The sequence below is a fragment of the Rhinolophus sinicus genome, linkage group LG03 (assembly GCF_036562045.2).
Source record: "Rhinolophus sinicus isolate RSC01 linkage group LG03, ASM3656204v1, whole genome shotgun sequence".
NCBI lineage: Eukaryota > Metazoa > Chordata > Mammalia > Chiroptera > Rhinolophidae > Rhinolophus > Rhinolophus sinicus.
This window is the reverse complement of record NC_133753.1, coordinates 58,767,946-58,781,512: the sequence shown is the minus strand read 5'-3', so window position 1 is coordinate 58,781,512 and position 13,567 is coordinate 58,767,946. Positions and strand designations below refer to the sequence as shown.

At 39.3% G+C, this 13,567-nt stretch overlaps 1 protein-coding gene across 2 annotated transcripts; it reads left to right on the top strand.

Annotated features, from left to right (window-relative positions):
- Window positions 1-406: 406 nt before the first annotated feature.
- DUT (deoxyuridine triphosphatase) lies at window positions 407-12,625 on the top strand. 2 transcript variants are annotated; one of them, XM_019730691.2, is made up of 7 exons: window positions 407-528; window positions 1,655-1,793; window positions 3,741-3,832; window positions 5,908-5,952; window positions 11,585-11,659; window positions 11,819-11,889; window positions 12,314-12,625. In XM_019730691.2, exons 1-7 carry the CDS (start codon window positions 504-506, stop codon window positions 12,368-12,370), a joined length of 504 nt encoding a protein of 167 aa, XP_019586250.2. In that variant the 5' UTR covers window positions 407-503; the 3' UTR covers window positions 12,371-12,625. The 2 variants fall into 2 exon arrangements, with proteins under 2 accessions (XP_019586250.2, XP_019586249.2); XM_019730690.2 differs by lacking the exon at window positions 407-528 and adding an exon at window positions 772-1,084.
- The last annotated feature ends 942 nt before the right edge of the window (window positions 12,626-13,567 follow it).

Sequence of the window (13,567 nt, the reverse complement as noted above, 5' to 3'; positions counted from 1 at the left end):
CTTGTAAAGAAAATTGAAATGGTGGGGCCTGTAAAGAAAGGCACATTATTTGTCATTTTTCTTAAACTGCCTCACTACAGCTTGTATCTATTTTGACAAAGTGCATTACAATTTGGTTTTCAGATTTTTGAGCGAGTTCCGGAGATAACCGGATATACTTATATCCTAGAAATATCAATTTACAATTATATAGAAAGTGACTTGCTCATCCTCACTTTAAGTTACACCAGCATGGCCCAGGATCTTTGAATCATAGCCAGGGGGTCCCCCTCTGTGCTGCTGTGGGGTCATCCAAAACAGTTCTAGGATTTCATCCGAGTTGTCTTTGCTGTAATCCTTAAAACCTTGCTCCCCCGCCCTCTTTTAAGAGTAACTATACTCCGTCGTGCACGCTCAGTGAAATCGAATCTGCAGTCTTGCTTACAGCCTAAGGCGCAGCAATGAGCGCATTGTGATGCGGTTCTGCTGCTTTTGGGCCTCCTGAAATTTGAACCTGGGGAGTCATGGCCACGGGCGGCTCCGCCCCAGGTAAGTCAGCAGATGGGCAGGGCCGGGGCACTGGGCATCGCAGATAGTCTCAGAAAAGGGGGCCAGAAAAAAAAAAAAGAGAATAGAAGGAGGGAGGCAGAGGCGGCCCGCGGTGACAGCCAGATTCCAGACACAAAACGTTCGGTGTTCCTGTAGGCCCAGGCTGTTCCTGCGCCAGCCGGAGGGCTGCCAATGCGCCGCCTCCACGCGCCCCTCGTCGGAAGGCAGCGATTACTGCTTCCGAGGTCACTTTACTGGGACGCGCGTCTCTAGGGTGCCGACCAGGCGCGCGCCAGCAGGAGCGGATAACCAACAAGCGCCTAAAGCTCGGGGCAAATGACGCCCCTCTGCCCTCGCCCTGCGAGCTGCTACCATTTCCTGTCTTTGCTCCGCTCAGGGTGTAAAGACGCGCGCAGCGCAAGGCCAAAAGCCGAGATGGCGGGACTCTTCCAGCCAGACCCGCCCCTCGGCCCCACCCCGCCGGGAGCAGCGCAGCTGGGGACGCTCCCTCCGCTGGCCAGCGCTCGCAGCCTAACCCGAGGATGTCGCGGCGCTAGTAAAGTCGGGGCCTAAATTTCCTAAATCGGGGCCTACATTTCCTAAATCGGGGCCTAAATTTCCTAAATCGTGGGGAGGAGGGAAGGCGGCCGGCAGTCCCCGCCCCCGCCGCGGGGCCTGGGAGGAGGCCCGCGGATTAGCCAACCGGGCTTAGGCGGGCAAGGGAAGTAGGAGGGCGCGCAGGCCCCCCGCGGCGCAGGCGCGAGTCCATTTGGGTTCCCCCCGTGGGGATGAGGGGTGGTCTTTCTATAGTGTATGGGGGAGACCATCGGTGTTACCCCCCTACTTGGGACCCGTGCGCTGAGATTGGAAAGCGTAAAAATGCTCAGTAGTTTCCGATCCCAAATCTGCTTTCGGAGAAGGGTTTCCAGCCCCAAATTTGAATCCCGCCTTCCCTCGGAGCCAAACTGTGGGCTCGTCCAGGAGGAGGGGGCGGGGCGGGAGCTACTGGCGGGAAATTTAGAATTTGTGTAGTGTGTGCTCAGCGGCCTGGGCTCATTTTGCGCCCTTTCCTTTCCTGTGCTCTCTTCCTCACCTGTACTCTTCTCTACCATGCCTTGCTCTGAAGAGGCCCCTGCCATCTCCCCCAGCAAGCGGCCACGCCCTGCGGACGAGGGCGGCTTACGGCTCCGCTTTGTCCGGCTCTCAGAGCACGCCACTGCCCCAACCAAGGGGTCTGCGCGGGCTGCGGGCTATGACCTGTACAGGTGAGTGGTGAGCGCCGGCCGCCTGCTCCCCCGGGAAAGGCCTGCCCTTTCCCGAAGAAGAAGCTGAGAGGGCCGCTTTCTGTCCCCGCCATCCCTAGCCCCGCAGAGAAAGCCCAATTCCCGAAGTTTAGAGCTCTCTCAGTCACGTTAACTTATATTCTGCCACAGCTTGGAACATTCACTTAAAAGATTACAAAAACAGACATTTTTTGCATATATGTAGTGTTTCCGCCTTTGTGTTGAGAATTTTAGTTTTCTCTTCAGCATAAATTCAGTGGGGATTTGGGCAAAGAATGCAGAATGGTAAATAAATATTAATAAATGCCCTGTGAGGCGTTATTGTTTTGCAACATTTATAGTATCCTCTCCAAATGGAAGGTAGAGATGAATAAGGCCCACGTTGGCCTTCAAAGCCTGAGCGTGATGTTGTGCCCAATAGAGAAAAAAAAAAAAAAAGCCATGGTGGGAGCCTAGATGCTCAGTATGAAAATACCTAAGAAGGATTAATGAAGGCTGCTTCTGCCTTAAAGGGTTAATGAAATTTCTTCACACATCCATATTTAAGTTAGCCCTAAGGACTGGAAAGTTCAGAAAGGGCCCGAATGTAACAAGCAGGGATGTTGGTAATACTACCATCTTTTCATTTGTACACTTTTTACCTGTACTAAAAGCTTTTCCCATATGCTATTTTTTTTAAAAACTCACAACAATCCTGAAGTAGATGAGTGTTATTTTTTATAGAGGAGGGAGTTCGTGAAGAGCTGAATTGATAACCCAAAGGCTAGAATGTAATAGAATTTTTGATCCTGAATTCAGTGCTTTTTCCCCCGGATTCCTGTGTCCAAGTCTTAGAACCATTAAGGTAGGTGAAAAGTGATATTGGAAGTAGGGAACATTTATTACATGACTAACTCCTGAGCCTTAGGATATCTTTTAAAGCATTCCAGGTAATTCTAATGTGAGAACTGCTGATCTAAATCATAAGTACAGGAGTAGGGGAGAAAGGAGTGTGTAATGATAGTAAGGGAGAAGAGAAAGAAAAAGAAAAGTGAAGTATAGACTGTTGTAGATAAAGGAATATAATTCAGTCCCTTAATTTTTATGAATAAAAATAAGAGTGATGTAGTTTGCCTACACCATGTCTGGGAACTGCTGTGAGTCAGGAGAGACTTTGACTTAAGGTACCTGTTAAGCATCCTCATAAACACAGGTGACTTTCTGTATACTGAATGGACATGGGAATAACTGATCTCTAATAAATTAGGGGTTAACTATTTAAAGAGGAAATTTCATTGAAAGAAGTAAAAATACAGTATTGCTTTTACCAGCCTTAATTAAGGTTTTCAAAGTAACTTCTAGCTCTGCTTATTGTAAAATCTCTTAAATTTCTGTCAGTGAGGGGGCTACAGTAATAGCACACAACATTTGCTGGGTGGACCTTAGAGAATCAGTTCCTCAGCAGTGCCATCTCCAGGGCTGTTCACAATGGTCAGCTCTCCACTTCAGTCAGTGAAGTTCATGGGTACCGCTTGGTAAACTACCAAGACCAGCAGAAAAGATGCAGCACAGCTCTACTCCCTTATTTTGTCCACCCATTTTCCCCTTCTGAATGTTTTCCTTAATTGCTTAGAGGATTGTTGTGAGAACATGAGTCATATAAAGCAGTTAGAACTGTGCCTGAGGCAGAGTAAGGTTTAATAAATGTTAGCTACCTGCAGCTATTATTTACTCTTTGTTCTCACTTCCTCTTCATACTGCGTTACTGAAGCATATTCCTTTTAAAAGTCTGCTTTTTCTGCCCATTTCTGCTAAATAATTACCTCAATTTCCCCACCAAATTTTGTTTAGGAGAGAATACATTTACACGTCGTCACCTCTTTCAATAGAAAACTTCATAGAGAATTACTATATCTAAACACCAGTTCTTTTCTTCCAATATCTTCCTAGTGCCTATGATTACACAGTACCACCTATGGAGAAAATCCTTGTGAAAACCGACATTCAAATTGCTCTTCCCTCTGGGTGCTATGGAAGAGTAGGTAAGTGGTTTAAGACATAGGTAAGTATCTGTCATGCTTTTCCTTTGTGATGTGTTCCTTCATCTAAATTTCTTTGGGTTATAAATGAGAGAAGAGAGATTGCTCAGCCTGTGTCCTAAAATTAAGTGCCATCTGGTGGCAAATACAGCCATTTGAAAACTTTCATTTACATACAGGCATGTCTCGGAGATATTGTGGGTTCGGTTTCAAACTACAGCAATGAAGCAAATATCACAAGCAAATCATGGATTTTTTAGTTTCCCAATGAATAATAAAAGTTATGTTTACAGTATGTTGTAATCTACTAAGTGTGCAACAGACATGTTTTAAAAATGTACATACCTTAGTTAAAATATACGTTATTGCTAAAAATGCTAACCATCATCTAAGCCTGCAGCAAGTTGTAATCTTTTTGCTGGTGGAGGGTCTTACCTTCATTTTGTAAAAAGCACAATATCTGTGAAGCACAGTAAAGCGAGGTGCAATAAAAGGAGCTATGCCTATATATGCCTTTGCCTCTATCTCTGCTGTTTTTCTGATTCCTTATTTGAGCTTTTAGGAAGCTCGCATTGGCCCAAGAGGTGGTTCTCACAACCATTCCCTGTCAGAAAAACTGAAAATATAGGTGATTTTTAACTGGCACTTTTTCCAGTGTGAACGCCAACTTGCCCTTCCAAGGACCAGATTGCATATATGAAGTCAGATTTCTTTATGAAGATGGTGATGAGAATGGCTAGTATTTGTTATGTAAGAAGATAGAGACAAGCTTAGGAAAATGGATATGGCATTTTATATTGTGAGAGTAAAACTTTTAACCCCTGTTGGTCCCACTTAGCCTTTTCCCCTTTGTGTTTTTCCCCCATGAGGTATGTTAGGGTAAGGGATACTAGACTCTTCAGTGGGCTAGAGGGAAACATCTCAGTGGGAGGAGCTAGGCAAAAGGAGTGCAGGTCAATAAGTTTGACTTTTCTGGAGTGAGTCAGTTGTCAATTGGAAAAAGCTTAAAAGTACTTTTCAAGACCATAATTACTTTTTGACTAACTTGAATAAACATGAAGGAGCAAATGGAACTGTGCCACACCCCCACCCCCGGAATGGTAGGTAGTAGCTAGACTACCACTGTCTTGTTAGCCATGAGTGTGAGAACTGCTGATACTTCAGCATTTAAAAGGAAAATGAGATGAGCGCTCTCTTTGTCTCTTTTTGACAGCATTAACTGCATTTTTAGTGTATTTTGGGGCGAAAAATATCGAGATGGAGTGAAATAAAAGGGCAGCATTTAATGACAAAGTTTCCTGATTTAAGTTATTCTGGAGTAAAATACTAGAAGTTAGGATAGTTAATGGTACGCCTGATGTTCAAGTCAGCGAGTATAAGGTATAAATTCAGCTCTTGATTTTTTTCATTTTAAAAATAAAAAGCACAGAAAGCACAGCAGGAATGAAAAGCATAGTGGAATTGAGTTTTTAAGTTTAGTTTTTGGCGTTTTGCTTGATGATATTAAGCCTTTTATTCTTACTCTGGTTCATTTGTTTCATACAGACCTGTCTTGACATCTGACTCATGAATAGGAGTCCCAAGTTCTAGGCTAAGTTCTGCCATTTTCAATTAGGTTTATGCCTCTCTTTATCTCTCTGCCTCCTTCCTGTCTGTGTACATGGCAGTATGCTCAGCAGTCCCATCTGAAAACAAAAGCCCTTCCTCAGTTCCATGTTCCTGCCAGTCGCAGTCCTCCCATTGTAGCTAGACTGCGCAGAGCTGTCTGCGGTTGTACGCACTTGAGCATTTCATTCCAGCAGTTCACAGCTATACCACCGTAGATCCCCATTTGGACTGAAGTTGTGTGGGACTGGCTTAAGTTGGCTTCAGATTAAACTTGGTCAAATTTTTCTAAACTATTGTCTATTTTGGTAATACAGTATGATAAATATATTCCTGAATTCAGAACCATCTACTAAAGCTAAGATGAATATCAGTAGTAAAAGAGATGAGAATAACATGCTTAAATTTGTCAAGTATCTCCCATATTGCCCTTCCTCCTTAAAATAGCCAATTTCTCCTTTTTTGTTTTTTAGCTCCACGTTCTGGATTGGCTGCAAAACACTTCATAGATGTAGGAGGTAATATATTTCTTTTTTATTCTCTAAGTATTTTGCTTTTGCTTAAGAGATAGTAATCAAATGACAAGTTTTATTTTTATCTTCAAGAAAAGGAAATGATTTTTGTTGTGTCTTGCCTTTTAGAAATTTCTAGGTGAATAATAGACAATTATGATACAGTTTCAAATGCTATTTGATCATGTCTAATTTTTATAATAAGTGAATGAAATGAATGTTACTTTATTAATAGGCTAACTAGACATTATCTGACAGATAGGATTTTTGCCTTGGTTTAATGATAATCTGTATTTAGTCCAAAAATGAGTCTATTCTTAGAAGAAAGGTTATTATAAGGGAAGGAAAAGCTTTTGTCATTATTTAAGCAATTATTAATATATAGGTTCCAGAAAATGCAGGTCTAACTTATAATAAGAATTTACTGACTTGCGTAAGAGAGGCATCCATGTTTGGCAAAATACAGAAAGAATCTTTCCCTCAAGTCAGGAGAGAAAACTGTGCTTTTCTACATACATTTCTTGGCCAGCTAGTCCTCACTGGCTCCTATTGCTCTTATAACAAAGCCTCGCTCATGTCTCCCAAAGTCAACAACCTCCTCATAGGGCCCCTTTCATGTAGGACCCCTTTGTTGTAAGATCATACTGTAAGGAAGTTCTCTGCCTTTTACTATAAGGAAATTCTCACTTTCCTAATATGGCTCCCTTGCTTCGGATTTCCTCATTATTGGGGTCCAGACTCCACTGACAGTGGTTCCCCATGTCCTGACCCTTTTATCTCCATTGATAGTGAGCGAGTGCTTCACTAACAAGACATCTTGGCCCTCAGATAGGTGCGTATGATAGATGCTCCACCTCCCACCATTTACAAAGCTACTTTTTAACAGATGAGGAAACTGGCTCGGAGATGAGCCCAAGTTGACATGTTAGAAACTGGAATCTCCATGCATATGATTCCAATCCCATGTTCTTGCCACTCCAGTTAAATTGCTATGGATCACCTGCTATCCCTCCACCAACCAAGCACTGCTGGATTAGCTCAGTATTACCTCCACTGCAGGGGCACAAGGCCCAGATGAGGCTCGCCCCTGGGCGATCTACAGCCTGCCCTTAGTCTCCCCATGGTGTCACTAGGTGGTGCTGTGGGGCAAGACGAGCCCAGAAGGAGGTCTTAGGGACTGGAGAGAGGAGCTGAGTCTGAGGATTGCCTGGGCTCAGTTATGCTTCATTGTCAAAAATACTTTCAGAAGGTCAAGTATTATAATTAATCTTTTATATATGGTAATCTTTTAAATAAAAGATTGTGTATATTTTAAAGAAATTTCAAAGGGTCATGAAAGGAACATGAGCTTTGGAGAAACAACTGGATCTGGGTTCCAGCTTTGTCACTAACTAGTTAGTTATTACTTAACTTTTCTGATCCTCAGCTTCCACATCTGTAAAATGAAAATTAGTATACCTGCCTATGAAGTGTGGGAAGATCAACTGATAATGTATGTAAAGCACTCAACACTGCTTGGCACATACTAGATCCTGTAAATTATATTTCCTGTCCCCTAGGGGCTTCACAGATTTTTTTTTTCACGTGGAAACTTTTTTTCCCCAACTTTGTTACTAATTTTGGCTCTGTTTAAAACAACCCTCTGAAAAAAAGCCATGTAAAAGAAATGGAAAGTTAGTTTGCCTGGTGGTTGGTGTGCTATTATTTATACAATCACATTGTGGTGTGTTCTTGGATGCAGAGTATCTTAAAAATGTCTCTTAGGCACAAGTTTATCATAGTTGGCCACAGTTTTTATTTCAGAAAAGAGATATTGTTAGAAATCACAGGCTGTAAATAAGGGTCAAAGGGAAAAGTTGAGTATGCAGGATTCTGTTCAGAATTCACATCTGGTAGGTGTGGATAGTTTTCACTAAAGGTTTCCAACAAATGACATGCCAAAGTCTTGACACACTAAAACTTTTGCCTGAAGTCAGTTAATCACTGCCAGTTCCAATGCATGAGTTTTCCAGTGATAACTTCAAAATACTTTCTGCTTTCTGATGAAGAGAAATATCCCTGATGCTTATGTCCCTTATGTAGAAAAAGAATAAACCTTGGGCTTTTCTTGAAGGTCAAATCGCCTTTGAGTAATAAATGAACTTGGAACTATTGGATTTTTTATGCTGTTGACATACGAGTAAATGCTGAAAAAAAAAGTTTTAATTGAGGGCTTTCTTTTCTTGCCACACGTTTTAATTGACTTCACACAATTTCATGTCCTTTAGTTAGTTGAAGGCTTTTCCCATATCTGTGTGCCAAGCATAAAATCTTGGTAGATCACATGGCATTGCAGAATTCAAGACACCCAACCATTTGAATTGGATAGAACAACTTTACAGATATATAGCAAAGGCCTTTACAAAAAGGAAGTGTTTTTGTATGATAGAAGATAGAATAAAGTTAAAAAATTAATACTCGGAAGTCATATGAAGAAGTTAAATACCCAAACAGATAAGAAAAAAATACCTCATCATAAGCAATATAGAAGAGGACAAAAAAAATTTATAAGCAATAGAAAAGAGGACATGCAACTATGCAATAAACGTACAGAGGAAGGAAGTCCGGCCTCACTATAGTCATCAAAGGAATTCAAAGTCACACCGCCATGAGGTACCGTTTTTTTTACTCATCAAATTGGCCAGAATTAAAAAGATTGCTACCATCTGGCACTGCAAGGACTTTGGAAATAGGCATTCTTAAATATTGCTTTTAGTAGTTTGAATAGCTACACCTTTTTTTGCAAATTGTCTAGTAATATCCATTAAAATTTAAAATGTACACACCCTTTGCCCCAGGAAAGTGCTTTTTGGAAACTTTGAGGAGGATACAATGCTAAATACACTAGGACATATGTAAAGGGCTGCTTTGTTTAGCATAGCAATAATGTGAAAGCAACCTGAATGTGTGATAATATGTAAGAGATAGTTACATAGAAATAAGGTACTTTATTTCCCTATCTTTGCTCTAAAAAGAATGACTATGATTTATATATAACCTCAAAGGATGCCTATGATATTTTAAGTGGAAAAAAAGTAATATGTAAAATACAGGTGATGCCAAAAAAATGTTTACAGATTTTAAGAAAGGAAAGCACTATTAAAATTGTAATACAATGAATGACGCTAGCATTCGTTGATTAATGCCATCTTTTGAGCGAATGTCATACTAACATTGCTACTGTAATTCAATTCAACTTCGAAAAGTGTTAGGTTGGTGCAAAAGTAATTACGGTTTAAAAGGTTTAATTGCAAAGACTGCAATTACTTGCACCACTCTATACATACTGTTTCTCCCCCCGAAAATAAGACCTAGCCGGACAATCAGCTCTAATGTGTCTTTTGGAGCAAACATTAATGTAACACCAGTCTCATATTATATAAGACACAGTCTTATAGTAAAATAAGACCGGATCTTATGTTAATTTTTGCTCCAAAAGATGCATTAGAGCTTATGGTTCAGCTTGGTCTTATATTCCGGGAAACACGGTAGATAACATCTCTTAAAAAGTGTACATTTTTTGGCACCCTCGGTATATTACTGTAACATTGGCTACCTGAGGAAGGGTTAGGGGAATGTCATTAGCTTTTACTTTATACTCGTATGTATTTGTACTATTTGGGTAATCTAAAAATGTTCTAATAAAATAGAAACAAGAGTTCAGAAGTCAGTCCATGTTGTCTTTATCTAAAGCATTCTAGATAAATGAGTTCTATCCTGTACTTCAAGCCTCGCAGCCTGGAGATTCCTACCGTGGTCATCTGTCCTGGCATGGAATAACATGTTGTACTGAGTGGTGTCCTCATTAAATCTGATCCACATTGTTCCTGCAGCCAAAACATTCTGCACATAGATAACATAGAAAAAAGATGATCCCATCTTTGTATCAATTCTTTCAATAAATATTAAGCATTAATTTAACGGTTAACTGGCAGTGGGGAAAGAAACCAGGCTTCAGTATTCTTTGAATTGGTCAGTTTCATTGCTCTATAGCTAGAAAGGAATAAACTGTTTCTTTTAGACATGATTTGAACCATCTCTGCTGCTTTTCAGCCACTTTTATACTCACCCTTCTCTCTGTTAAAATGTTATTTATCTTTAATTTAAACTCTTAATAGTTTTGTTTCAGGAACCTTTTAAGAAATGCTTAAATTCAATTTCACTTACTCCTAGTAATTTATTCATAAAGCACAGGGGTTCATTTAAACTATTATAATCCACTGGAAAAATCTAAAATGTTGGGTTTTTTTTGAGTATTTTTCCTATGGTGGAACTTTTTTTTAAATTTGCTTTTTTTTTTTTCCTATATGAGAAAAGTTGAAAAGAAATGCTTATCCTTGTTCTAAAAAAAAAATTTTTTTTTCAGTTGATCTTCAAATAATTGAGTCTCGCCAACCAGCATTAGTACCTGTGGAGCTAAATTCCTGATTACTTTTATTTCCTTCTTTTTTCCTTTAATGAGTTTCTTGTTTTTTAGGAGGCAGGTGTTAATAAGATGTTACACTGAATTAGGTTCACATGAATTCTCCAGCATTTTACAAACTGAAGGGAAAGAATTAACATGTATAAAAGGAAATTGGCAGTGGGGGGGTTGAGGAGTGACTGCTAGTAGATAGGGGGTTTCTTTTTGCGGTAAAGAAAATGTTCTAAAATTGATTGTTAGGTGATGGTTGTAGAACTCTGAATACACTAAAAACCATTAAATTGTAAATTATGTCTAATATTTAGAAAAGGAAATGAGAAGGCCTGGTGCACTTGTATTATCTGTGCTTGTATTTATGGAAACATTTTAAATTCTTGGCCCAAAGATAAATGCTGACAACCCTGGCAACTGAACCTCTCTGGGCCACGACTAGGCCCTGGCTTAAGTTTGTCTCCTATAAAGATTTGCTGCCCTTGTGTTTATAATCTCAAACAGGTACTAATTATACATGGTTCTGTGTAAAAGTGTACTCATTAAGCTTGTGTGCTAACGTCTTCTGAGAGATCATGCTCTAAGAAAGGATGGTGGCTCAAAATAAAAGGAGAGGTAGACAATGAACTGAAAATTTCAGCTCCATTTCTGTTATAAAAATGGAGTCTCCTGATATTTGTTAGATCGCTGCTTAACAATGTTAGCATCAACTTACTCCACTGCAGATCTTCAGACTTTTTGACATTTTTATTTATCACTCAGTCATATTTCAACTTGGATATTAGTGGGAAGCTGCTACTAGGAAAAGCCTTTAAAACCCAAATCATAATTTTCTCCTCATCTTTTTTTGGCAGGTATGCAACAGATAGACAGTGGGTTTGGAGAGAGCAATTCAGAACGACCTGTCTGAGATGCTAAGTGCCTACTCCCACTTTAGAGTAGGAAATGGTCACCATTTGTAAAAATGATGGGGTGGAAAATTAGGACTATTTTCTAAATTCTTATTGGTATTTTAGTAATATTGTTTCTTAGTTTTGAGGCTTAGGTAGTACCAGAGCAAGATTCACTTATTGCAAGCTATAAGGATAAAAATATCAGAGCTACATAAGAGTGATTTTGAGGTCATCATACACTCTCAGTGTTTTGGTAGCATAACCAAGTTAATACTGTTTTTCTTTTCTTCAGCTGGTGTCATAGATGAAGATTACAGAGGAAATATTGGTGTTGTACTGTTTAATTTTGGCAAAGAAAAGTTTGAAGGTATGTTAAATATATAGTCACATAAATGCAGTGAATTTTCTGAGTTACATATATATCTAATTAAAACATGGTAACTCTTGTAATTCTCATTGTAGAAAGCAGGATATAGAGAATGCATTCATGAAATATCAGTAATAAACTGTTTTTTTCCCTTTGAAGTCAAAAAGGGTGACCGAATTGCACAGCTCATTTGTGAACGGATTTTTTATCCTGAAATAGAGGAAGTTCAAGTAAGTATCATAAAAACTGAATAGGGAATGAATGATGTAACATCTTCATTGAAGGAAAAATACAATTTTGAGGATTTAATATGCTATTTGTAATTAAATAGTAGCGTATATGACTTAGTCCCATTTTAAACAAAATTAAAATCTTAGTTTTAGAATTTCTTGAAATGATTTTTATAGCTATCGTAGCATTATTTTGGATGACAAATCATTTAAATATACTGTGAAATTCTATTTCCTTAGCTTTTCAGAAAATTCTCCAATATTTAAATTTATGGAGGATTTTTAAAAGTAATTTTTTTTGTTGCAATCTCCTTTTTAAAAAGATGTTATAGCAAGAATAAAAGTCTTGCTAATTAGGAGCTGGGGAAAAGTGAAAGAGGATCTGAAATTAACTATATGGCTTGCAACCTTTATGTCTTTTCAGGTTTTAGATGACACTAAAAGGGGTTCAGGAGGTTTTGGTTCCACTGGAAAGAATTAAAATTTATGAAGATAGAAAATGAGAAAACATGCCTTTTTCTTAAAAATAAAGAATTTTTGTTTAGTGTTGTTTTGCACTTCTGTAAACTTAATATCTTCAGCTTTTAAAAATATGTGGTTCTGTTATGGTCAAAGAAAGGGTGCTCTGTTTGGATCACATAGAGCTTTGCTGTCTGGTATTTTTCTACATTTAATTGTTGTATAAATCTGCATGGTAACCTAATAAAGTTTATTTTTTAAATCAAATGTACATCAATTACAGATCTCCCCGAACTACTTTTTTTAATTTATTGGGGTGACAGTTGTTAGTAAAATTACATAGATTTCAGGTGTACAATTCTGTATTACATCATCTATAAATCCCATTGTGTGTTCACCACCCAGAGTCAGTTCTCTTTCCATCACCATATATTTGATCCCCCTTACTCTCATCTCCCACCCCCCACCCCCCTTACCCTCTGGTAACCACTAAACTATTGTCTGTGTCTATGAGTTTTTGTTTCTCATCTGTTTGTCTCCAAACTATTTTTTTTTAATCTGAAGATTTCTTTGAGGGTAGGAAGAATAGAATCTTTATTTTTAGTTTTTGTTTGTTTGTTTGTTTTTTAGTCATTCTTTTGGTAGACCATAGCTTGACTGGGCAGAATATGTTTTGTGAAAGGAAGTGTAACTTGGGGATTGAAAGTTGTTTGTTCCTCTGAATTTCATTCCATCGAGTAAATTGTACGGGTTGTTTCCCTCACTGAAGTGAGTTTCCCCTCACTGAAGTAGTAATAATAGGCTGTATCCAAGAAAATATGCAATTGAATCGGGATAAAATATATGTAATGATGTATGCTTAGGCCCTTGGGTTTGTCCAGCCCATGTACTTTTGAGTAAATATATTTAAGCAGCATTTCACTGCCGATGTAACATTGGCGGGGGGCTGATTCTGTGGATTAGTTTGATTAACATCTATTGCAACCTTCTAGGTATGCTTTCCTTTACTGTACTTCCCAGACTCCTTTGTACCAGGGCTTTGGGTGTCGCTTAGGCTTTGTCAATCAGATGCACTAGTGTGGGACTGATGAGGCATCTTTTTTGTGAGTGTGGGTCATACAGACAGAGTGCTTCTGGAGTGGGCAGCTCTCTAGGCTGTCCAGTTCCTGGAAGCACAGGACAGAGTTTGTTTCTTCTCTCCTTCCAGTGTTTCTCTAGG